The sequence below is a fragment of the Ochotona princeps genome, chromosome 5 (assembly GCF_030435755.1).
Source record: "Ochotona princeps isolate mOchPri1 chromosome 5, mOchPri1.hap1, whole genome shotgun sequence".
NCBI classification, from domain to species: domain Eukaryota; kingdom Metazoa; phylum Chordata; class Mammalia; order Lagomorpha; family Ochotonidae; genus Ochotona; species Ochotona princeps.
Window position 1 is genome coordinate 4,564,190 of NC_080836.1, and position 26,694 is coordinate 4,590,883.

A 26,694-nucleotide genomic window follows, 5' to 3' on the forward strand; every position below is an offset into this window, starting at 1 on the left:
TCAGACATTGCCATGGGCACCCTTCAGTCCCTCACTGGGCAGGGGGCAGACGACGTAAGTGCCCCCAACAAGCTTGGATTTCTCATCATGTTTCTCCGGCAGCCTGAACTCTTTTTCCATACCTGAATCCTGTGCTGAATCCAGATAATACTTAGGTGTCGATGCTGAAGGAAAAACAAAGCAATAATGTACCTGAGCATACTTGCCTATTAGACACACCACGTGACAGCTGCAGCAGCCACACGTCTCATACAGCCTACTGCAACCATCTCTGAAGTCGAGATTTCTGAGACACGTGCAGCACGCTCAGACAATGTCAGTGCATAGTGTCCTAGCTGAACGTGGTGCCTCCATGTCATCCACACTGGGCCAGGGCACTTCTCCCTTTCTACTTTTCCTTAGAGGCAGGATTCTCTACTGAGAAATGCTCACAGGACAAGCTAGGCTTAGACTTTTGCATGCTTGCTTGCTCTGGCTTGCTTCACTTTTCTCTTTCCTTAACCAACACATTTCTACATGGAGTCCTCAGAGGGAAACCAGACGTTCGCGTGGTAGCTGTCTACCCACAAAGCACCAGCTGTGCCAAACCCCGTGCTCTTGGAATTCATGCAATGGGGACTTTTCTCTCCCGCAGAACTCCATCCCTCCTGCACAGGCACAGAGCATTTCAAGAACATAATATTCAGCTCAGTCTAACACCTGCATGAAGTAGCTCTGTACATCAGTGTCTCAACAGGGCACAGACCATGAAAGTTATTCTAAGTCACCATGCCCTGGGCATCCTGCTCCAACTCAGGGTACATATCCTAAAGCCCACACGGGCTAGTAACAAGCTCCTGTTTCCATCCTTCCTCTGTACAGAGCATATATTTCCACACTTACCTCTCAGTGGTTCCCAGTTCAGAAAATCTGGCTCCATAACTGTTAAAGAAACACAGAGCAACGTCATCTCAATATACTATCAGACAATAGTCTCCTATTCACATCTGAAATCAGGAACAAAGCTGATCTGCTCCTAGGCATCACAGTCTCCTACTGTGGGCATCTAGGCCTTTCTGAGGCACCCTAAGCACAAAATTACGCACAGGACGTGGTTGGGTGTGACAGTTTCCACATCAAGCCCACCACTGCCCTCACGTTCAGTCTGTTTCCAACTTGGTTTCTGACACTGGCTGTGTCTGTGTCTATCTCCCATTGCCAAAGTAAGTAGATAAGCAGGAGGAAAGAAAAGGCTCCTGAATGTCAAGAAGTTCTTCCTCTGTGTTCTTAGGGATTCAAGGAAACAGACTAAGATGCCAATCATCTTTATTGGTCAGTGGCCACAAGGGAAATTCTAGACTGTCGACTTTGGTCTCCATCAACAGCCACTCACAAGTACACTACCAGTTAGGGAGATCATGCAGACATAATGGAAGCTTGCAAGATGGTATGCGGTCAGGCCAGAAAATGAAAAGAAAGTACACCATGACTCACTCTCTTCAGTAGAAGAGTCCCACTCTGTGTCCCCATGGACACCTGGGACAAGACAGGACGACCCATGTTTTGCCTCCTGCGACACACGGACAACTCTTGAGCCAGAGCAGTTTTCTGTCCTGTACAGCCCTGAGCCTTGTGAATGGGGCAGGATGACTGTGCCGGTTGTGGCAATGTGGTCCAGAGTTTTGTTTCAGGGAATTGTAGTCAAGAAAGGAGATAAACATCAGAAAACTATGGGAGACCCTCTCAGTGCAGTCCCCCGGAAGAGCAATGATACCTGACATGGGTGCAAACTTGGACGCTGCAGGCCTGCCTATGAAGCCCCTGCATCAAAGACTGGGTGCAATCCCCACGCTCCTGAACTCGGGGTCACCGTCACATGCTGTTTCACCATGCTAAGGCACACAACCCTAAGCTGACGTATGACACTTTCAGGAAACAGACACGTGTCACACTCAAAACAAAAGGGGAGACTTGCCCTGCCCATCTCAGGCACCCACATGGGAATCTGCTCTGATGTTCACTGAGACCTCCAAAGAAAATGGAGCGGAGGTATATATTCAATTTTGAGAGCCTTGGGAAGTGCCTTTGGAGTGTGCTGCTGGGAGATAACCTAATGCCAGCTGGCAGAAATTGGTTGCTTCAAAGCTGTTGCTCTCTGGGTATAATACTCTCCCGAGGTGCATCCCTCCCGTGCACAAAGGCAATGTGGGGTGGCATCCAAAACACCAACGTGACAATGAAGCCCATCATTCCCAACAGCAGGGGGTAGTGGCCTAGGTGCCATCATTCCCAACAGCAGAGGGTAGTGGGCTAGGTACCATCATTCCCAACAGCAGGAGGTAGTGGGCTAGGTACCATCATTCCCAACAGCAGAGGGTAGTGGGCTAGGTGCCATCATTCCCAACAGCAGGGGGTAGTGGGCTAGGTACCAAAGTGTTTGAATCAGCATTTTAAGTGACTCCTAAAATGCTCAGGTGACACTGTGTATTAGAGTATTTTCTCTCTCTCAAGATTGCCTTCAGTGTCTCCCACGTCTCTCTGATTTCTGTCATGGATTCTACAGGTTTCCTTAGGTGTTTCAGAAAATGAAACCTACCAGCTGCAGCTCCCTTTAATGGATCCCCTTCAAGTCAGCCCATAAGCCAGATCACATACAGAGCAAAACCTTATTGTGCCCATGGTGGATATTTAATAATTCTGATGCACCCTTAATACCCAGAAGCACACAGCATGAATGAAGTCTTATAATCCAACTGTGTCTTAGAAAAATTTAAGTGTCCTTTCACATTCTGTCTGAGACCCTTGCATTGGTCCAAGGACATCTCCTGCAAGAACTAGTGTACTTCCAAAGGCATGAATGGAACTGAAGCTCTGTTTCTGGACATAGGAACCTTTCAAGTTATGGTCATGAGTCAGCAGCAAACATGAAGGAATTCTCAGGGAGAGTGCTACAGCCTCCCTTCAGTCACTCCCTGGCCAGTGGAGACATGACTGAAGTGTCCTTAGTAATCTCAGGCCTGTCTTAGTGTTCCCCTGTGCTCCAGAACACAGCACATCCAACTTTACCTCTGGTTTAAATTGCACATAATCACATAATCTCATATACCCTAGTTCCAGCATCACTGAATTTGCAGAAAATGAAAGGATCCAGAATGTGCAAATCTTTGTCTGTGACCCAGAATGGAAATGATTTTAGGTTGTCTGCATTTTAGGTTAGGAGCCACCTGAACTCATCTTCACTCATTATATTAGTCTCCATTGGACAGCCCATGGTGATTTCATTACAGTGACTCAAAAAACATTCCACTCATGATACAGGTGGGCCCATTTCTGGATTGCAGCTGGTTTTTTATTCGAGTCTGAAAAATGACACATATCCTTGTTCATTCTTTGTCAGGGCATTCCAATCAGTCCATTGAAGTCATCTATATCCCCTGAATACAAGCACATTACATTCAGATATGACGCACAAGGTTACTCACATAATATTTCTGATCTAATATGAACATAGAGCCGTAGAAACGTATGTATTTACGAAGTGATTAGCAGATTTAGTTTTTCTGAGGAAAAAGCAAGTCAGACTCCAATTTTTTACATACAAGTTTCTGAGAACAATATTAAGAGTTGGCATTTGCAAGTCAAACACATCATTTTACCTACCCTTTCATCTTAAATATTTTGAAGCTGCTCCTAATCTTCGGCATTCTTGTAAAGAGAGATCAGATCTATTCAATGCTATGCCATGGCTCCTTGAAGCCTTGTGGCTTTCAGCACAACCAGTTAAAATTGTCCAGAAAATCCAAAGTGTTTGCCCTGCGTTCCCAATTCAGTAAGCTCTCACCTGTACCATTTTCTGGATTCCACATGATGATTTCATGTTCAGTGCTGTTTCCACTGCTGGTGCTGGAATTTCCGCAGCTCTTACTAAGTAAAGACTCACTGTGGTGTTCAAAGATCTGTGGGTAGTTTTCAATAAAAATCTCTACGACAGACATCTGTAACACAAAAGCATGGAAACAGGGTACTCTTTTTTACCTGCAAATATGAGTCATGCATTCTATGTGAACACTGGACATTACAAAAAACACAAATTCTAAACAAAATTCACAGTTGACATAAACATATATGAACCATTTCCTGAACTATGGTTACACTTTCAAAAGTACTAAGTAATTTGTCAAAAATACTGCCCTTCAGAAAAACAGTATTTTCTGTGTCCTAGTGCAATAAAATGCTAATATTTTAATAACTTCTTTGTTTAGATAGCACAATTGTCTATATATAAGGGCTAGGCACAATAGCTCAATGGCTAAATCGTCACCTGACATGTGCCAGGATCTCATATTGGTGCTAATTCACGTCCTGGCTGCTCCACTTCCCTCCAGCTGTTTGCTTGTGGCCTGGGAAATCAGTAGAGGATGGCATACAGCCTTGGAACACTGAGCCCATGTGGGAGATCCGGAAGAAGCCCCTGGCTTTGGATCAGCTCAGCTTTAGCCGTTGCAGCCATGTGGGGAGTGAACCAGCGGATCAATCATCTGTCTGTCTCACCGTCTCTGGAAATCTGATCTGCCTTTCCTTTTCCCAGTGAGTCTATGGAGGATGTTTGAGGTGATGGTGTGCACTTTCACATAACTGGTGAAGTACTCAGTAGGATAAAATGTGTGTTATATTGAACTTGGGAAGCAGAGGTTTTTGTGGATCCTTTGATATGAATGGAGTCAACTACAAAGGGAATGTCTGTTTCTTTAGCTGCAATACTTCCATAACCACTGCCGTGCTTCACTCTAACGTTACATCTATGCCAGCCTGATAAGAGCTGTCATTGTACTGGAGACATTTGGGTCTATTAGGACGCTTTAAAATTTTGACTCATTTTCATTCCAGTAGCATAGGTAAGATGAAAAGTGGCATTTCACTGAGTGAGCTACAAGAAGGGTCACTGAGTAGGGGAATACATGTGCTCATTTTGAACAGGCTGTGTCACTACTGATCTGAGGATACTGTTGTTAACACTACTGACTCTACTCAGCTGAGAAAGCTTGATAAAGAAACTGTGAAATTCAGGTGTGCATGGTCCTCAGTGATGAGTGACAGAATGCATCTCAGATTGACCACTTACTAAAACCCCTACATTCCCTTCTCTGATGTTATATAACATTAGAGAACGTTACGTAACATTCCTGCTCCCCTGTGCTTTAACGCCTCATGCTTCTGTTTCCTGCTTTGGAAAGAAGTGATTCACTGCTCTCAATTTCTGACTTACCACCACACATTCCCGCAACTCCAAATATAGAATAAGTGACCTTGACATTCAGGAAGGATATACAGCGATTTTCATTGTAAAATGCGGTTCATCACAATGGAAATGGGGCACCTCATTACCTGTTTAACTATTTCATTTTCCAATGAAGCGATCTGTGATGTATATTTCCACAGTGAAAACACACTTGTTGTGATGTAAAAAGCTAGCTTGGGTGCGCTCATCAGGTTGAAGGAGGCATTGTTGGATATCTCATGCAAGCAGAGACATAACTGCCTCAGGATGTCCACATTGCATGCGGGCAGGTGTTCTAAGAGCCTAAACACGTACACACACAAGCAAAACAAACAAATGCAGTCACTTCCCTGCTGAAGTGAGAGAGACAGAAAGGGAACAAAATATTTCAAATTCCATTATCTTAATAGTATCTTTGGGGCTTGGGTGGGGCGAAGGAGAAGTTAAAATTATGTTTTTTCACTTGAATAACTTTGTGAATGTCCAGTTTACACAAGTCTTAAAAGTGGCTGTTGCATTCCAGAATGTGCTCAAAGCTTACTGAGGAAACTTAACAGCATTTGCGTTGCAAACATTTTACCTTGTAAGGTAAAACTGAAAAAATGATGTTTCAAGGCAACAGTAAAACAATGAAGCAAAACACATTCAAGGTATGAATTCAAGCGAAAGTGATTGATGTCAATTCTTTCAGCATACACAAAGTTATCCACCTAATTAGCATTGACAAGTGGATAGTGAGATCAACAAAGATCTATTCTTACAGTGTATCTCTGGGATCAGTGAGTTTCCGCTCCATTCATGTGACATTCAGCACAGTGTCAATAACTCCATACCAGTACTACTTGGTGTGAATAAGAACCCAGTGGGTGCGGTAAAGTCTACCTCTCCTCCGATTCTGGTCTTTGTGTGTGTGACTACATGAATCCCCTTCACAGCGCACATGCTTGTTGTGGTTAAAGCACAAGCTAATATTTTTCTCCAACTGTGTTGGCTGTATTTGGAGACATGTCTGGATTAGATGTGAATATTACCACCTTCTGATTTCTGCGATTTCCACTTCATCCTCATCAAGGACACCAAGCCAACTATCATAGAGTTCCATTGTAAAAAGAGTTCCAGGTATGATCCGAAGACAATCCTTTCCAAGATTAAAAAAAAAGTCATAAAAATTTGATGACAAATATGGTTTGGAGAAATTGCAAAGGTAATATTTCATTGTAATATTCCTTTTAATCAGCACTTTCTAGAAACTCAAACTGTGACCTCTATAAAGCTTAGGCTGCGATTTGTACCAATGTGTATATGCAGAAAAGGGTACTTCAATTTCTTCTAAAATGAGATGTGTAAAACCAGGGTCTGGGCAGTTTCAGGAGAGAAGACAAACTCCCTTATTGTCTAAAGATTCTTTGGGGCATGATTATGGCAGTGTGTTGAATTGCTTCCATCAGAGGAACAGGTCAATCCTTGGCTGCTCCACTTCTGTTCAAGCTCCTTACTAATGTACCCGGGAGAGCACTAGATAATTGTCCAATTGCCTGGGCTCCTGACACATTGGATATTAAGATGGAGCTCTAGGATCCAGGCATTAGCCTGGCCCAACCCAGTCCGGCACAGTCCATTGTAGTCAGTTGGGGAGTGAACTAGCGTAAGTAATGATGATGATGATGATGTGCATGGGCGGATGCACATTTTTGTCCTTGTATGTATGTTAATTTACTTGAAAGGTGAAAAGATGAATATTCGAACAACAGAGTAACACAGGAAGAGACAGAGGCTGCGAGTGAGACTTTACTCCCCATATAGCCATGCTGGCCAGGCCAGAGCAGGGCCATGTGAAACCAGGAGCCAGGAATTCTGCCATGAGTCACAGTGTCCAGAGTCACTGCAGCATCCTTTGGTGCCTTCTCATATGCATCAGCAAGAAGGCTGTTTTGAAGCAGATCAGCTACAACCTGAACCAGGGCTCCTATGGGATGGTTGTGTTGTAGCCAACAGCTAAACCCCCTGCACCACTATCCCAGCCCTATCTATGTCTCCTTCAATCAGCATGTTTCACATAAAACAAATACAAACATATCTGCATTCCTTGTGCATAGTTTAGCAAACTAGGAACAATGTGAAGAAACAAACTGCAAGTCCTTTTATATCTTGACTGAGTCACTGATGAGCAATGAAGTCACTTGGCAGGTAGATTCTTTCCCTGTTTCTCAGGAAATGCCCCAGGTGTGTGTGAGAGGAACTCTCCAGCTCTGAATTACTAGGAATGAGTTGATTTGGGTGGTTCTTGGTCTGCTGAGTACTGCCTTTCTGTGAGTAGGATAGATATCCCCTCTCGGCTTCCTTGGGTTTCAAAGTTAATAGATGTGGTATGTTATGAAAGCCACACAATGACCTAAGGGGAACATAGAAAGTTGCAACTGCACCTCTGCTTCTAGGTTGCTCAAAGGCAAATTCAATTTAGTGCTTGCATTTATTTGTAGTCTGGACCAACTCTCCAGGTGATTCACATCGTATTTATCCAGAATCACACTACAACATTTCCAGAAGGCTAAGTGCCACATCTTTCAAAAAAACCTGTACCATCAGTTGCATGAGTGTGCCTTAGAAAGAGCAGTGCAAGCATGTGGTTGCCCAACCTACAATATACTGTCATGATCTCAGCATGCTGCACGTGGCTTATATGACACCACAGAATGGTTTCTACTTGTCATATGGCATTATGTTGGGGGGTAAGAAAGAAGCAGGGATAATGAGTTTCCAAAAATTTAATATGTATAATTATGGAATTAGCAGGTTTTGTTTCACAGTTGCTAAAATTACCAACAATTCAATTTTTCTTGTTTGATTATATCTCCCTGTGGAAATCCACAATACTTGTAATTCCTGTGTATACTTTAAAACAAAAGTACATTTTATATCATTTAAGCATTTTAAAAAAACATTTATTTATCTGAAATGGAAAATTACAGCGTTTTCCATTTGCTGGTTCACTCCCCAGATGACCACAACCATCAGGGATTGGCCAGATCAAAGCCAGGATCCAGGAAACTCATCTGAGTCTCACACAAGGGTGCAGAGACCCACTCTCTTGAGCCATCTTTCACTGCTTCCCAAAGTCATCAACAGGGAGATGAATGGGAAGTGGAACGGCTAGGATTAGAACCATATACAATGCTCCTATTGCAGGTGGTGGCTGTACCAGGCAACAATGCTATCCCCACACTTGAGTTTTAGAAATTTTTTCTCAATGGTCAGAGACAGAGAAAGAGACACATACATAAATACACAAAGTGTGAGAGGGATTCAGGAACAGTTGGAGGCAGTAATGGAGAAGGAAGATGGAGGGAGAGAAAAAGAGATGCATAGACAAATGACTATAATATTTACTAAAGTATCAAGGTCAGATCCAAAGGTCTGAAGCCAGAATCCAGGAGCTTTATTCTTGTCTCCAATGTGGGTGGCAAGGACATTAATAGCTTTGCTATCTTGTCCTGCCTTCCCGGACATATTAACAAGGTGCCCCATCAGAAGCAAGACCTTGAAGTGCTGCTCTCACATGGAATGACAGTATCCCCAGGCCCAGCATAACACAAGACCCAACACTTTGAGAATTTGAACCTTGTTTTGTCTGTTGTATGCACTTTGGTCTAAACTTTCCGTTGGGGATTGGCTACTATGCAAATGTAACTGTAAGCACCAACAGAGGTCGCTATTGAGGCAGCTCTAAGCATTCCTTCTTACACTACTTGTTTAGGAAAGACTTAAGAGACTGGGGCAGTTGGATGATGAACTTAATGACCCTTTTCTTTGTTTCTATGTTTCTTTTGATTTTAGGGTAGCCATTTGCTTAATGTAGAAAACTCCTAAAATGGTTTTCAGCAGCTTCCAATGAGGTATCTTTAGGAAACTTTGATGTCATAAGGCAGATGCTGTCAAGTTCAGCAAAGGTAGGATTGTTTTGGCCAACATTCTGTATAAATAATAAAGATTTTGAAGACTCTTCTGTAAGTATTAGAAACTATGACAGCATAATTTTGCATGGCATGTTCAGAGGAAGACAGTGGGAGTGGATTTTGAAAACTAGGAAAGCAGGTCCCGGCAGCGTGAGATCCCATATGGGCGCCGGTTCTAATCCCAGAAGCTCCACTTCCCATCAGCTCCCTGCTTGTGGCCTGGGAAGGCAGTCGAGGACGGCCCAATGCATTGGGACCCTGCACCCGCATGGGAGATCTGGAAGAGGTTCCGGGTTCCCGGCTTCAGATCGGCACACCCCAGCCGTTGTGGTCACTTGGGGACTGAATCATTGGACGGAGGATCTTCCTTTCTGTCTCTTGTCCTCTCTGTATATCTGACTTTGTAATAAAATAAATAAATCTTGAAAAAAAAGAAAACTGGGAAAGCCTGTCAAACATGCAGAATTTGTTCAATAGAGAGAGTAGTTACCTACAATTTGGAATTTCCAAGGTGTGTTTTAGGTTCTTGGATGCTTAAACACTTGGCCTATTACTGTTCTTGAAGTGCCAGGATAAATGAAACCCATCACAGAGATTTCATACTGTGCATGGATGACAACAGAACTCACCCTACCTTTAATGCGGCTGCCACAACAAGTGGAGACTCGTTCTCCCAATTTAATGTATGTCCAAACATAATTCTTTCCTTGAGACACAGAAATGATTTTATGTTGTCAATGTTTTGAAAAATACCCTTTGTCGATGGCCCATTTTGCCTTAAAAAGTGAAGCATCTCCTGCGAGGAATAAAATGTAAACAAATTACAGGACGTTTCACAACCACCAGCCCAGAACATGAACTGGATCTGTGAGGAAACTGATACAGTGCGAGAATCAACATGGCAAGAGCTGACTGATGGGAAGAAAGGAAATCTGTTTCAGTGTCTCCAAGTATATTTTCCAGTCATCCATCTAATCAATGCTCATACACTGAATGGTTTTGAATGCTGATTTTAACCTCATCTTCCTCTTCCAAGAATCAAACTTTTAAACCAAAGTTTTCTTCTTCAAGCTTTTAGTGAATCAATCTCTATTATCTACCCTGCTGTTACTATTTCCAAAAACCTGTTTTCCCAACTAGGAAGATATCGTTGCCGCCGTTATTGACATCAGCCCATCCTTACCTAAATAACTACGGGCTGCATTCTTACATTCTGTGGCTGCCCACACTCATCTAAAACCAGGGTGAAGGTCCACATATGACAGAATGCCTTCTTTGACTGCATGCCTATTATACCAGATTTTCACTGCCTTCTACATGTTAATGCCAATAGGGCAAGACGTGTTTCACAAATATCACAGGGAATTTGTCATTTATTAGGCTCTTTATACTTTATGCCTGCAACATAATGTATTACCTGATACTTTTTCACCCATTGATGACATCACCTTGATCAGGACCCTGGGAGCTCCTTGAACTTGTGAATGGAGTAAGGTCTGGGAGAACGTCCAAGATGGACCTAGCCCGATAAATTCCTTCCCACCCAAGAGACATCTCCTTATACACAGGAGAGAGCAAACAGATATACTGGGCAATCAACCAGTGTGCATGCTATTAAAAATCCTTGTTGGGGCCCGGCAGCATGGCCTAGCGGCTAAAGTCCTCGCCTTGAAAGCCCCGGGATCCCATATGGGCGCCGGTTCTAATCCCGGCAGCTCCACTTCCCATCCAGCTCCCTGCTTGTGGCCTGGGAAAGCAGTCGAGGACGGCCCAATGCCTTGGGACCCTGCACCCGCGTGGGGGACCCGGAAGAGGTTCCTGGTTCCCGGCTTCGGGTTGGCGCGCACCGGCCCGTTGTGGCTCACTTGGGGAGTGAATCATCGGATGGAAGATCTTCCTCTCTGTCTCTCCTCCTCTGTGTATATCTGGCTGTAATAAAATGAATAAATCTTTAAAAATCCTTGTTGGAAATAACAAGGGCAAGTTCTGTGGCCTTTATTCAACACATTCTCTTATGATACAAGTATGAATACATTTGAGAATAATGTGTTTAAGCATTTTAAATACAAACCAAACTCATATGAGAGAGGTTGTGTGAGAAGTCTGAGTCATCTAGACAAAGGGAGTAGAGGAACACTTCAAGCAAGAGGCTGCAAATGAGGGGCTGTGGACTCAGGGAATCAGACATGCACCTTTCCTACGTCAGTGAGCAAGTGACTGGAGGACAATGCTGAAACCAGTGAGACCGACTACCACTTTTCCTGTTGTGTTTCAAGTAAGACTGCAATTCCTAATCAGACTATGCTTGTTTTTGAGGTCACAATAAGAGAACCAGTCAGCCAAAGCCAAGGGCTGACAAGTGATTGTCACATTTGAAACAGAGTTGCATGAGGACACTTAATACCTCAGGTTCTCAGTGCTCAGGAGGCATAACGATCATAATGATACCTACCAAAATGATTGCTGTAAGATCATTCATTTGAAGCCTAACCGGCTGTGCAGAAGCATCAGTCTCCAGAGACAGGCCGTCCTGGCTTGCTGCAGCGCCCAGGCAAGACAAATAATTTCTGAAAAATGCTGAAGAGAAAGTGAAGTGATTAGATTACACCTACAATGACAGATTTTCTTCCTACATTTTCTATTTGACAGATTTTTTTTTTGAGGGGGAGGTCAGGGTTAGAAAAGAGAGAAACCGAGTCCTTTCCACATACAAGTTCATACCACCTGAATTAGCTAGTTGCATCCATGTGGCATTATGAGTTTTCCTCCAAATTACCTGTAAGGTGCCAGGCAAGTGTTTAGTTTACTGAATAAGATGCCTGAAGCCCATGTCAGAGTACCTAAGTCTGATGTCCTCCAGGTTCTAATTCCAATTTCTTACAAATCTAGGCCCTGGCTAACAAAATTAAGTTCCTGCTTCTAGCAAACACAACATGAGTAAGTCCCCAACTTCCAGCTCCAGTCCTGCCTCTCAAAGGGGTGACATGGATAAGATCCCAGCTTCCGGCCCTGACCCTGGCACAATCATGGCATTTATGGAGTGAAGAAAAGAACAGGAAGCTTCTATCTCCGTGTGTCTTGCTCTTTGTGTCTCATCTCCTAAGGATGAGGATGCTTTTCAAGCTCAATTCTTCTGGCAGCGATACTTCTCAAGCGGTTTTTGCCTTTGAATCATGAATACCCCACATTGGACAGCATGTATATCCTGCTAAGCCTAATCAGTGGATTCAGGAGTCAGATCTCATTTGAAAAGTTCATGTAGTCACACACACCAAGGCCAGAATTGGAGGAGGTAGACTTTACCACACCCACTGAGTATAAAATGTTGTTACATAATAACAAAAAATCAATTTAGCACACTATCCACAGTCACTTCCGCCCAAACAGAATTGATCTGAATTCAGTGCCAAAACTTTTAACTCTCCTTCAGATCTCCCACCTGAGATGGGAAGTCATCATTTCTTGGGCCTTCAGAAGTGATGTGCTTTCTGGTAAAGATCTATTTGCAATGCATAAGGACATGCCAAGAAATCTTCAAATCACTCATTCACTGCTGCAATGGCCACACATCAAGGGATGTGGTTGAAGACGGGAACTCCATCTCAGGCTCCCACGTTGGAGGCAGGGGCCCAGGGATTGGGTAACCCTCTGCCACCGTCCCAGGCACACCAGCAGGAAGATCTATTATCATTGGAGCAGCTGGGAATCAAACTGGTACTACAACGGGATTCCAGCACTGTAAGATGTATCTTAACTCACTGTGCCCTTACATCTACCCCTCAGAAGGCAATTTCTGGAGATACCCAGGTTTATACATGCTTAATTTTATTGGGAAAATGCACAGGACATCTAGAGCTGACAGAAGTTCTAACATTAGAACAAGCATAATCCTAAACTGTGCTGGATTCTGATTTCAAACCATTTCTCTCAAGCTGGTTCTGTTTTTCCATATTCATCCTCCCACACAGGGAAGACCTTGGTGTCAGAACACCTTGGTGTTAGAATCCATTTGTGTTCTGATTTTGTTCTCAGGAATGCAGATATGTGCTGAGAGCAGGCCATTGCATCTAATAAAAGTACTCACCACCTCTACGCTGGGGTCTTGGCTTGCCCCGGCATTGCAGGATAAACTGCAGTTTTCCATCAGCTAAGATCTCTGGGATGGACTCCAGAAGGATATGGGGAGAGGTGGACTTCCCCGGTGCAGACTGACGGATCAAAGTTTGATAATAGTGCTCCTGAATTGTGTATGGATTTTCATGGCCTAGGCAGAGAAGAATCTCATTTTATATCAGGCTGATGGTGAGAAGTATCATCAATCACACCGGCTGTCAGTGTGGGCACTGCGCTGGTGCAACTCAAGCTCCCCTGTGCCTATGGAACAGCATCATGAAAAGAAAAACACACAGGTGTCCTATGGAACATAAGGTGAAATGGGGAATTTAAATGGCATATGTATCCATCATCTGCTTGAGAAAATGAAGTTCGATTCCATTTTCATTTCATACCAAAGGAACAAGTCCAAGAAATATGTTTCATCTGCACCTGTAAAAGCAGGTGACAAACTTCATTTTTGTTCCTTCTATATTAAAAACCAGTGTATGAAGTCAGAGGTCAGGCACCTGTGTCTGCCGTGGAATGAGCATGTGGCACTTCACTTTTAAATGGGTGAATGACAATTGCAAGAGGTTGTCTCCATTATGAGAGTGTTTAACCTTTTGGGCAAACATGGTTATACAGGTTTTTTAAGTGCAATTTTGAAATAAATAATATGTTTTTATTTTCCAGAACACTTACCCATGAGTGGGAATGGGGCCTCGGTCTTGCCATAATGGACCCACAGCTGGTAATCTCTTTCTGAGCCCTTGGAGAAAAAAGGACTTGGCCTCAAAACATGTTTTCATCAGAGAATACTTAAACACGTATTTCCAGAGCATTTCTGCATTTCCAAAGAAGAAAATAACTGGGACCAGGGCCAATGCTATCTGATCCACAATTCTGCTCAACAAAGTGGCCTAAGGGTTAAGGAATCACATTTATGCTACTACACTAACGAAGACAAGTCTACTCCTGATCATTCCTTCAGCCATCGGCAGACTCCTAGGAGAATAGTATGATTTCCTTTCCCATGACTCTGTCCATGTACATGTACTGTCTGCCAAGACTGGCTAACCAAGGTGACACCTACATGACATCATAAGCTCAACCATTCAGAAAGAACAGGCACAGGACCAGAAGGCAAGGAAGAGAAAGCAGAATTAACCCATCAGCTTCCATTCCCACAACTCTTACTGTGGGGGTGGTAGAAAGGAGGGTTCTCAGCTGGAAAAGCAGGCCACAAGAACGTGATTACCCACGCAACTCTAGAAAGGCCAGTTGAAACCAGCACATCAGTATCATGTTTCTGTTCAATGTTTTAATTCCTTTCAGGAGGGAGCAAGCCAAAACAATATTCACAAGGAGTAACCGTTCATCGCCTGATGATAGCCTTGATTATTCAGGAAATGCACTAGCAGGCATGGAGGCTCTCACACAAATATCCATTTACATACGTATAGCTTCACTGCCTAAAAATTACTCAGGAGCAGGAAGATCTAACGAAACTCTTGCTTGAAGGTATGGAACCCTTATGCTGCAGTGCCTTAACTGGGACATACAGATACAAATGGGATCTGCTCATCTGTAAATTGAAATTCCTTTTTTTCTGATGAGACGCCAAGAAAAACTCTGGCCATTAAATAAAATCAACCATATTTAAAGTCAAATCTTTGTCACCAACCCCATTCATATAACAACTCACTCTCCTCCAAGGCCTAGTTCTTCTTCAGAGTTCACATACATTACTCACTAGACTTCAGTACAGAGGTGTATGTTTTACTCAGTACACAGAAACTCAGCAATTCATCCTTCTTTCAAATGTATAACTGACCTGTGCTGCAGTGAAATAATTGGTTTCTTATGCCAACTCCACTTGCCCTGGAGACTTGAATACGTTAGAAAAATCTTGAATATCAGAACAGTATAGAGCTTTCAGTTATAGGGAACATTTTACAGGAACCCATGCTATCAAATTGTTCCTTATTTTTCTGCTGATAGAATGGCAAGCTCTTCAGTGATAGTGAGGATAGGATTCTGATGGTCCCAATATAAATGCCATTGCATCCTTCAAGAGCACCATAGGCTTTTAGTCACTTCTCATTTGTGTGGAATTTTCTCTATCTCAAATACCACATATACATATTAAAAATCTGCTAATTTCTATCAGGAAAAACATCAACAATAAAGGCCACACCTATGCATCTGTCAGGATGCAGTCACTTAAAAACTTTCCTATCTGATTTCTAACCCATCACTTAGGAAACTCACTACCCACAACAGAAGGTGTGGGGTTAAGCCGGGACACTGGATCCGGGACACTGCCACTGGATCCTCTCGGAATCCTGCGGATGTGCATCTCAATGCAGCACTGATGGCCCATGTATCTGGACTTCCACCACCTACACAGGAGAATTGGATGAGCTTCTCAGCTCTAGGAATTAGCCCTGCTATTGTGCTAAGCATTTGTGGAGGTTGTCCATAGTAGTGAACTCTCGACTACGTGTGCCTGTGTGTCTCTGTTCCAAATAAAGGAAATTAAAACACAAAACATACAAGAGGTTGTCTATACACATTCCCCAGAAGCCCAGCTTTCACTCACACCTTACCTTTACTGAATTTTACAGGCACAGGGCATGTCATTCTCAGGACCAGTATCTAAAGCACGACTCTATTCATATATTTTATGTCAACATTCACAATAAGAGGATTTTTAGCAGGTGGATAAGATCCTTGAGAACTGTATCACAACACTTGGACTTCAATTCCAGCTCTAGCTTCCTGCAAAGGTACACTCTGGAAGGTAACTGAAAATGCTCAAGTAATCAGGTCCTTTCAAATACTCAGGGTTCATCAGTTATATTCCTGGCTCCAGGACATCCTAGGGCACTCTAGCCATCTGGAGACTGAACCAATGGAAGGGAGAATGCTCCTTGTATCTGCTTTTCTCTCATCTTTCTGCTTGCTTCTCTCTCTCTCCCCCTCTCTGTCTTGGTATGTACTCTGATTCTCAAAACAAACAAAAAAAACAGACATGTACTTTAGGGATCTTCATGCTGAGGTTATGAGACAGAGCGATAGGGTCAGCAGTTATGGAATCAGGGGAATGGGAGTGTACAGAAACAGCAATCCAAACACATGTCTACTATTTTCATATTAGGACATTAGAAACCTGAAAAATGCTTTTTACCTTTATGAGATTCAAATTAAAACCTGTGGAAATAGTCATCTGAAATTATACCCATGTTTTATTGAACTATGCCTTCCAGCTCATGCAAAGTTTAAAATCAAAATATAAGAGCAATGACCATACACAAATATCCCTAATGCATTCTACCCCATGATTTCATGTTTCCAGGGGCAATACACATTGCATATGCAGTTGGTCCCTTATGCCTCATGGTACATCATACACACACACACACACTCTGTAGGTACCTATGTACCAGCAGCAACATGGAAATACATTTATCAAAGATCAAAGTTGTTATTTTAAAGCAGTTCTCAGGTTACTTACAGTTAATCCTAGCCCTGGCAATGCCATGTTGATCACATCCCTGATGGTGTCTAAATTGTGAGCTGCTAAAATGGCAGACTGTAAAAGAGAAAAGGAGAATATAAACTGGTGATATGGAGAAACATTTCACCATATGATTACACAATTATAAAATCCTTACCCAGTTAAAGGACAAGTTTGAGGACTATCAAATGAAAAATAGAAAGCGCCAATGCTGAATAATTCATTTGCATCACTTTACATAACTCAGAGCCAGGAGAAAAACTTTCAATTAAAGTATAGGAAATAGTTTAATATGGAACGGAAAACATAACAATGTAGGACAAAAGAGAAAGAATGTAGACTCAGGCAGGACCCATAAAGGGACTGATTCTCTGCAGCACAAATTCTTTCCTTCACACATAGAATTGTTCTGCAAAGAAGGGCTGGTCCCTCTCGTTCCCCTGCTGGTTGCATGCTTATGTTCAGACTGACATCATAGACAGTATGTTCAGTCTTGGTCATGTGAGATTAAGAACCGACTGTGGAGGACATTCTTGCTTACTAAACCACCTTGTAGGAAGCGCCCTCACAAAGACAGGCATCACACCTACTTAGATTTTCATTCCCCATATTTACTGACATTGTGAATCCACAGTTCAAGAACAAAAATGCTCAATATTTAAGTCCTGGTTTTGAGCTACCTGAAAGCCCTTCCACAGAAACTTGAAGCTCTGCATTATCCATTTACAGATAATTTCCCTTCATTTTGAAGGGAGAATCTCTTATAATTCATGCAGATTATAAAATAGTGGTTTATCATGATATATAGAAGCATTACATTCAAAATAATCACTACCAGGATGCCTGCCTCTCCTTGTGATCTTGATATCTTTGTAAACAAAATAAATTCAAGTAAAACGGTTGGTGAAGATGGATGACTGCAGTAAAACTGCATTAAATCTGACTAGGAAAGGTTAGCAAAGGAGATGAGAGTTGGTTAGAATCCAGAGGTAGAAATTCTGCAGAAGCCACAGACACACCACAGAGCAGTGTGGATGGTGAGGTCAAGCAGCAGTGGGAGGACACACAAAGCTGAAAACTGGAGGAAATTCCAGAAGCAGAGGCAGAGACGGGAGCACAGCATGGTGGCTAGAATCATGGAGACCGAGATGGGAGCAGACCATGGTGGCCGGAATCACGGGCAACATTATTAGATATGGAGTCTTGCACACCCCACTGATTCTGGGCTCAGACTGCAGCCAGAGAGGAAGAAAGACTCCTGGCACATCACTGCAGGGAAGGAGCACACAGTTTTCCTCATTCTTCCACAAAACAGCAGGACCAGGGGGCACAAGGCACATTTGGATGGGAGGGGTGGGCCAGCTGTCATTTAGTTAGGAAGGAGCTTGGAGGGGATGGACCAGCATCTCACGGTGGCTGTGGTGGCTCTAATGCATGCCTTACTAAGCACAAGCAGTTTACCCTACACAGAGGAATATAAGTCTCTGATTCTGTCAAGAGGACAGGTCCCCAACTGATGTTGAACCTGGGCTAGTGGCCAGGAAGGGGGTGGTGCACAGGTCTGGAACTGTGAAGTGCCCAGATTCACGCCCTTCTACAGGCCGTTGGCACACAATACCAACAGAGGGCCTTCATAGGCTGCTGGTGCTGGCAATGCCTCTGTTCTCTGCAGTCATGGGAGACTCAAAGACCAGAGGTGAGCTTCAGCACCCTGTGACTGTTCTGACACAGTACTGTTGAATTATTCCACACCAGAAACAGAAGATACTGAAAACAGGATGGGAAGCAGGAAAGATGTACACACAGGTGATCAGTAGAGGAGGCTTAGACTAGTCACCAGAAAGCATGTGGAACAACAGGCAGTGGAACAAAACGTGTGCAGAAGAAAATATCAGCTAAAACATCTTTTTTCAAGATTCGTCAAAAAGTGCCATTCAGTAGTGAACTGGTAGCATCCATTTTCAGGTGAAAGAAATTTAGGAACTCAACATGCACTAGAACTGGAATGTACTATAGGAAACGGTTGTTTCTGTGAGATAAAATTAATGAACATTAGAAGGAAACAGATCTCCCAATATGAATGAGAAGCACTGCTGTTGTATGAATATCTGCTGCAAACAACTCTGCTGAACTCTCTCTTTTTCCCCTGCAACGGCATTTTGTGTGATCTGACACTGGTATAAAACACAGTCACAGAGTACATTTGTTGTGCTGGTCACACCCATTAACAAATGGGTTAGTGTACCCTAACTTCAGAAATCAAGTGTGATCCCATTGAAGCTGCTCCTTCCAACAGCATTCAAAAAATGAGGCAGACACACACTGCTCTCCTAAATGCTTCGTCCCTTCAGAACTCTATTCCATTCTGGCAAAATAGTTGTTAGATGTAAGCAGCTCAGAGCAGCAGCTGACCCTGGAGTGGGTCCTGTCCCAGAAAGGGAGCATCACAAAGTGACTATCAACTGGAATATGAAAAACAGGTGGAAGCATTGTTTTAATTGGTGTTCAATTTCCAGGTGAGGACTGGACAGTGGCTGCACAAGAATGTGATTTTATTTAGGCTTGTGTAGATGTTCAAGGATTAAAGGGTACACCACATGGAACTGACTTCAGAAAAGGCACATGAAGACACATATCCAGAGGGACAATGAAAAGAAATTTTTAAAAATCCAAACAGGACAAAATGTCAACCAAACAGGCACATCTGGGTTACAGCCTATACGGTGCATGGCATACCTATCCCTAGTTTGTACATTGCATTCTGTTAAAATATTCCATCAAATATTCCATCAAAATAAATAAAAGTAATTTAATAAACATGAAAACTGGAAATGGAATCATCATCTGAAAGTAGTAAAAATCAAAGAGAAAGATTTATTTCCTGGAATACTGCCTTAGAAAAATAACGTTTTTAAGAAATGAAATTCTATGGATATTCATCAGGAGATTCTCATTTTTAGCACAAGCATTGAATTACCAGATTCCATTGCTTCATATAATCTCTTACTTGATACACATGAAGTATTGCACGTATATGTGAAGATACACTAATACAAGGTTATCACGCTCTCACTAACCCTCCAACACTCCCGGTTCCTCTCCTCTCCTCTCTTCCTCCCTTTTCTCTTTTTCACTCCTGCCACTTTCTCCAGCCCTCCTATCCCTGTGTCTCTTTCATTATGGCTAAGTCATATAATGGTTTAAATATTTTTGGTGAAAAGCATACTTACACTGGAAGAATTATTAATATTACTGGTAGTGATTTTAACCAGAGTATTCTGTAATCCATCCACCTTCTGGCTTTGGGTGATTGATCTAATAAAATCCATAAAATACACAACTAAATTAGCTAATCATTCTTTTCAAATCAACCCATGTTTATATATATGTATATATATAATTCATATATGTGAAAATTTTGCTTGAGTTATCGAAGACACATATTTGTAGACTATGCATGTATTACTATGCTCATATATCTGTAGCATTTTTACTCTTATAAGATGCATCCATGGAAAACATCTGCATTTAGAGTGCCTTACCAAGGTCAAAATATGGGCAGGGAAGTAATTCGGGAAAAGAACATGTGGTCTTGAAAATAATTTCTGTGATATGTCAACTAAGCATTCTTGCCTGCACTGAAGGAACTGACGCCACCAACACACGACCTAAAAAGGCTAACAGGCAGTGTTGCTGTGAGACTCACCCAGCACAGCAGCCTGGATTTACGGGAATTTACTATATACTGAGGACCATGGTTGCTTCGTTCAAAAGGTTTTAGGCAGAGAAAGAATGAGAGGTGCATCTAGAACTTCCTCAACAATGAATATACCCAAGGGAGAAACAGTTTGAAGATGATCTGAAGTGTTATTAAGGAGGTTTCATGTGGTGGCATTGCTTCCAGAGATTATGTTCTCTGATCACAAACTAAAGACACAAAATGTGTATCCTGCAGAAATACCTTTCCAGAAAGCGATGCCATTTATCCTTCAATTCCACAGACCTGCAAACAGAGAAGAGGGAGAAAATATTACACTATGTGAAAAAATTGATTCCATGTGATTTAGAATTTCAATTTAGATAAATACATTAGTAGGCATTCGATGGCAACAGCAGCTCAGGTGTAAGTGCTCCTTTTCCCTGCCCCTACATGTGGGCTCTGGATGGACTCTGCTCTTCCACAGCAGAAACTGATCTGAAACTAAAGCCCGAGTTTCAACAATGGGATGCTAACTCAGCGACCACAGGAAAGTTTCCACTAATTAAACCTGAGTGCTCTTGTATTTTGAAGTGTTATATAAATGTAAAATACACTATGACTCAGGTTAAGTCCAAATGAAGAAACTGACCATGTGGATGGAATACTCAATTCAGAAATAAGGATATAACTTGCGGGGGGTGGGCGTGTGGAATCCATATTACTGTAATTGTTCATAGGGATTGTAGAATTAGCGTATGCTAAACAAATACATAGCAAACATTTTTCAGAAGTATGATGTGTGAGGAATGTCAGCTCTCCTACTGCTAAAAGACAAATGCTTAAAATCCTTTCTGAAATATCATGGATGTATCTAATATCTAAAGTGAATACCTGCTGAGGATCAAACACACATGGACTTATAAATTGCTAGCATTCAGAACAGGTATGGCTAACTACAGATCACATAAAATTGAGCACTTGTGTGACTGGGTACATTCACCATCCTGTGCATGCAAACCTCTGTAATAATATTTTGTTACAGAGTATTTTCATTATCGAAGAATAAACTCTGAACTCAGTAAGCAGCCATCCCAATTCCCCACTGCCGCCAGATCCTACGCCACATCACGTAATTCCCTCAGCACCACAAGCGTCATGCACTAGCATCTATACCTACAAGAGGGTTTTCCATTCCCATTTTCACCAATCTTGAGAGGCATGTTTATTTTTGCAGCATGTGTTTTTAACTTTATGTTGATGAAACTTCATCATTTTCCCCTGTTGTGGACTGTGCTCACTGACTCTGTATTTCAGGGGATATATAATGGAAGTGTAGCGGGGACTGATACGTTCATATACGGAGACAAAGCGCTTTTGAGTCTCTGTGCATACAGACCAGAGATGGACACCCAGTGAAAGAATTGAATACATCCAAACAGTAAGATGATGGACTCGCTGACAATGTCCACGCCTACATTGTTGGGAAACACTTCAATAACAGCATGATGGACTTGTGACTGTTCGTGAATGACATCCACTGTAAAACTAGAGGGGAAATAAATGGGGAAGACAGGGACCTTGGGGAAGGGCATGGGCAACCCCAGAGCCTGTGTCCATATCATAAAACAAAATAAATTTTTAAATGTAATAAAAAGAGAATGTGAGAGACAATCAGAATTCCAATTCGCTGGTTCACCTCCTGATTGTCCACAACTACCAAGTATGTCTCTGGGAGCTGAGAACTCAATACAGGCTCTTCCTGTGGGTAGCAGAACCCCAGTGCCTGAAGACATCACCACTGCTTCCCAAGGTCTGCATTAACAAGAAACCGGAGTCAAGATAAGAACTAGAAGTGGAACCTGGGTTTTCCAACATAGGATAGAAGTTTCTTAAGTGCTAGGCTAAACACTCATCTTGCAGTTTTTTAAAATCACTGTTGTTAACCTAGATACGCGATCCAATTTTGAGTACACTGCCTGTAATTTGACAGCTGTATTAAAATGAATAAAGCAGTGTAAGGGGGTGTGGGTATGGCGAAATAAATGCACCTCACTTCAAGGCAGCTAATTTAGGTCCTGGCTACTCCACCCTTTCGATCAGCTTCCTATGAATGCATCTGAGAAGCAGCCTGTGGTGCCATAAGTACTTGTACAACCACCACTCACAAGTGAGATCTAAAAGGAATTGTGAGACCTGGAGCCAGTTTGACACAGCCACAGCTGTTAAAGGCATTCAGAAATACACCAGTGAATGAAAAAAAAAAAACTTTGACAAAGTAGAAGACACACAAATGCCATGACTGAAGGCACTGTGAGTCAGTGGTAATTATAGAATCAGATCAAAATGTTTCCTTTTCCCAAAATTACGTTTGTGGGGGATTTAATTATACATCTGCATATTTCTTGGGCTAGGCAAAGATGACTACTATTATTCATAAGAAAGCGATATTACAAGATTCAGAAGTGGTACTTACGAGAACTTAGCTGTAAAATTTTGCAAAGGCCATCCCAACTTCAGCGATTTTAATTCAGGACTGTCACCATGCCCCACAGTATTTTTAGCAAGCCATATGTTGTTTATTGGAACCTGGAGTTTGATTTTGAACTGCTTTTTGTATCTAGAGAAAGATTACTCAAATGAGATGTTTGTTTCTTAAATGTGATGGGAACAGCTCATTCCCACATATTCCCCCTTAGTGCACAGTACAAGTGAGGGTCAGATGGGCCATTGCTGGGTGTGTCCTAAGTGAGGGATGACCGAGGGCACCTACAACACAGATGGGCCATTGCTGGGTGTGCCCTAAGTGAGGGATGACCCAGGGGCACCTACAACACAGATGAGCTATTGTCGGGTGGTTTCCTTTCTTAGTACTGAGTGCAGTAAGTACACAGCAAACTCTGTATCTTAAAGATGTTACATTTTAAAAGAATTACTCATTCCCTGGTTACCTATATCTTACTGAATTCAAGAGTTTTGGGGGGAGTTGAAAAAAATCATTAAATACTATATGAATTATTTCCAAATAAGAGAGACAGACTCAAGTCTTGGAATAGCTTTAGTGCGGAAAGATTTCAAATACATTTGAATCTCAAGTTTTTAGAGCAGGAGTGGGGAACAACTGGTTCTCAGGCTGTATGAGGACAGAAAAGTCATTTGGGATAGTTTTGTCAAGGCAACTGCAGACTGGATTCAAAATGCAATAAATTCATAATTTTTAATGTTGACACTTCAATTCATTCAATGAATGATGTTATAAATATTCAAATGGTCCCTGGCAGAGAAAAAAAAGTTTCTTCACCGCTGTAATAACCATAGCTTATTTCAAATTTCCCTTCTTAAGGTCTGGTTAAAACAATGTGCCTCAACGATTCTGGCTAAGGCTGTACTGCCACAGCTGACAGTCTACAGCCAAATCACAACCACAATGCAAAATGCATCCCAGAGTGTGATGAGTAAGTGCAGAAAACGGCTCCCATTTTTCTGCTGACAGTCACAGGGTGATCAACAGCTTCAGCAGTGTCCTTGCTGGACACAGGTGTGGCCCAACCCAGCTTCACTTTGACATGTTGTCTTCCTCGTTTTCAACTCTTTCAAGTGAGTTATAGAAGCAAGCAGTGACAAGCCTGAAGGAAGATGCTCAGGGTTCAGGGCACAGCAGCGTAGGACTCTCTTGGAGTCCATCTAATCATGCAACACAGGAGATCTCGTGTGAAAAGACCCATAACATCCTGGGGGAAGGAGCCTTAGCACAGCAGGGCCTCTGGTCGCCTGAGTCAGGCAGCTTGGGGCACTCAGTCTAAAACAGGTGGCTGCTTCTCATGCCAAAGGCAGTTTAAATGTTGCAAGGACTCCTCTCTGACACTTTACCTTATTCTCTGCACCACGTCTATCCTCCTATAAGGACACAGTCTACATTTACCACAACCTTCGATTATCTGTTTGTTATTTTATCATACGTATGAATCCCAAGAAAAGAGGAACCCTGACTCTCCTATTCTTGATTGCATTCTCTACAAGGAAAAGATGCAGAATAAATCTTCACAGAATAATTCATAATTAAGGGAAAAGCCCAAAACATCTGCAGAGACCAAACTAAACCACTCTGTTTACTTAGAGAAAGCACACAAAAATGATTTTAAACCAGGAAAGCATGCTTGGAATGTACCTACTTGTTGTTTGTAATGAGCAGCACATCACTGTACAGAAAGGCATGACGCTTCTTAACCTGGTTATTACTGGTCAGCTTCACGGGTCCATGCAGCAGGAGGCGGCGTTGGGGGGGCTCCTGTGAAGTCATGGCTGCAGGGCCATCAGTTTTACAACCACGGTTGGGCCTGCTCAACATCAAACACCACAGAGCCATGATAAAACAACTGACAGAATGAGCTTTATGCCAAACATTTGGGGTGACACATGACCAAATTATAGCCTCACTTTCCCAAACAAGGATCTCCAACTAAATGTAATGGGGTTTTGTGTTTTAAAAGTCTGAAAGAGCAGAGGTCAGAGACGCATACAGATGGGGGAGACCCTCAAGGGAGAATCTAGGGTAAACCAGAAAACAGCAAGTCGGAGCAGGAGGTGTCAAGCAAGAACAGAAATAAAAGGTGGAAGCCACTGGTCACATCAAATGCTGTGGAAGGTGTGGTGTGAGATTAGTAGGCACTGATCATTGGAGTCAGCAACATGAAGGCCATTGGTAACCTCGGACAATTGTTGGTGGAGTGACGGAAGGAGTGCTTGCTAGATAGGCTGGTAGGCAGAATGCTCCCCCATCAACCCACCCAAAACTTAAGTCTTAAACACTATATGATGTAACCTAGGAATGTGTCAATTGCAAAAAGAGAGTACAGATTGAAAAAGTGTGAAAAACCTTCACATAGGGTTGACTGCCCTAGTAGGCCTAAGCTAATCAAGTGGGATCTCCAGATCAGAGCTGTCATCCAGCATTTTTTAATGATGTTTGTCAAGACATACTTACAATTGGGTCTCAGGTTGGCATGATTATACACTAAATAGGCTTCCCATCTTATCTAAATCAGTATTCTCATTAAGGCAGTGTGGGAGTGCTAAAAAGCACCAGATCATACTGCAAGTATCTAAATTTTCTTAACACAAAGCCATGTTTAGATGTAAACTGCTTGAGTTAGGGCCATCTCCTAACAGGTGTATTGGCCATAAAAGTTAAACCCATGGGCCTGGGAATAACACAAAACTCTCCTAAACAGGAAAGCTCCTCTGTAGATTGCTTTTCAGGGGGAAACTGCTTCCCACGGAGCTAAGGAATTGTCTCCCTGATGATACAGAGCCTGCTCTCGAGGTCAGCAGTGCCATATCAGCAGAACCTGAGTATCCTCTCATATTATCAACAACAAAAATGACCAATTACTCGCCATCTGGCTTAACAAGTTCACAACTCCTCCTGGACTACTAGTCAGCTTGGGTGATCACAAGTAGAGGATGAAAAGATTACCTAGAACCACGGGCCTGTGGACGAATTCCAGGAGTGGAGTCCTTTTTGGCTCCTAGAAACATTCCTGTTCCCTACGCTGGCCGTAGGGAGAGACGTGGCTAGACTAGCACGCAGACGCTGGGCACACCACTAGGACGAGTGAGGGTTCTGCAGTAGCCAGGCCAGCCCACCACTGTGATGTCAAGAGTTCTGAGGCTCATGCCATAACTGACCAACTGACAAACTCACACACCAGGCTGCTGTGTTTGGGCCCTGACTTTCGATTCCTCCAATTTAATCTGAGGTAATCATTCCTGTACATGCAGTTGTAAGAAATATAGATGGATAAACCTCTCATTCAGTTTGTCCAAGTGTCAATATTTCCCTAAAGTATACCACAATATTATTACTGTGTCATTTGCATAGTGAAATTACATAATACTGTAGATAACAATTAGTATAAGCAATATATGTTTAATCCCGTTTTCTACTCCCTGGCACTAGGTGATCTGTCAAAAGAAGTTCATGTCACTTACAGCTTTGAAGGTTGAAAGTCCATGATCATGTTCCCCCCACTGACTCAGCTGCTCTTCCCGGTTCAAGGTCCAGCATCTTTACATTGTGTCCTTGTGCGGCAAGGAAAGAGAGATCAGGGCTCCAAAGTGGGAACGAAGTGGGGGACTCAACCCACAGCAGTCTGTTTTCATTTCTGTCACT

General features: G+C 42.6%; 1 protein-coding gene across 1 annotated transcript; it reads right to left on the minus strand.

The window, feature by feature from the left end:
* LOC131480285 (rho GTPase-activating protein 20-like) lies at window positions 1–26,694 on the minus strand. The gene is made up of 15 exons (XM_058664171.1): window positions 26,514–26,694; window positions 24,695–24,859; window positions 22,999–23,142; window positions 20,787–20,828; window positions 20,056–20,140; window positions 16,823–16,900; window positions 14,008–14,074; window positions 13,295–13,474; window positions 11,663–11,787; window positions 9,845–10,006; window positions 6,292–6,395; window positions 5,365–5,560; window positions 3,821–3,974; window positions 883–921; window positions 1–164 (listed from the first exon to the last, which is right to left on the minus strand). The coding sequence occupies exons 1-15, from the start codon at window positions 26,540–26,542 to the stop codon at window positions 1–3; spliced, it is 1,734 nt and encodes a 577-aa protein (XP_058520154.1). The 5' UTR covers window positions 26,543–26,694.

What these genes read in the sequence shown, in the direction of transcription:
- LOC131480285 (XM_058664171.1), bottom strand. Translation starts at nt 26,542, where the DNA reads ATGATCATGGACTTTCAACCTTCAAAGCT. An exon ending in TGGCATCGCTTTCTGGAAAG is followed by an intron (nt 20,141 to 20,786) that starts GTATTTCTGCAG and finishes GGATTTTATTAG; the next exon opens with ATCAATCACCCAAAGCCAGA. An exon ending in AAGACCCCAGCGTAGAGGTG is followed by an intron (nt 11,788 to 13,294) that starts GTGAGTACTTTT and finishes CTTTCTCTTCAG; the next exon opens with CATTTTTCAGAAATTATTTG.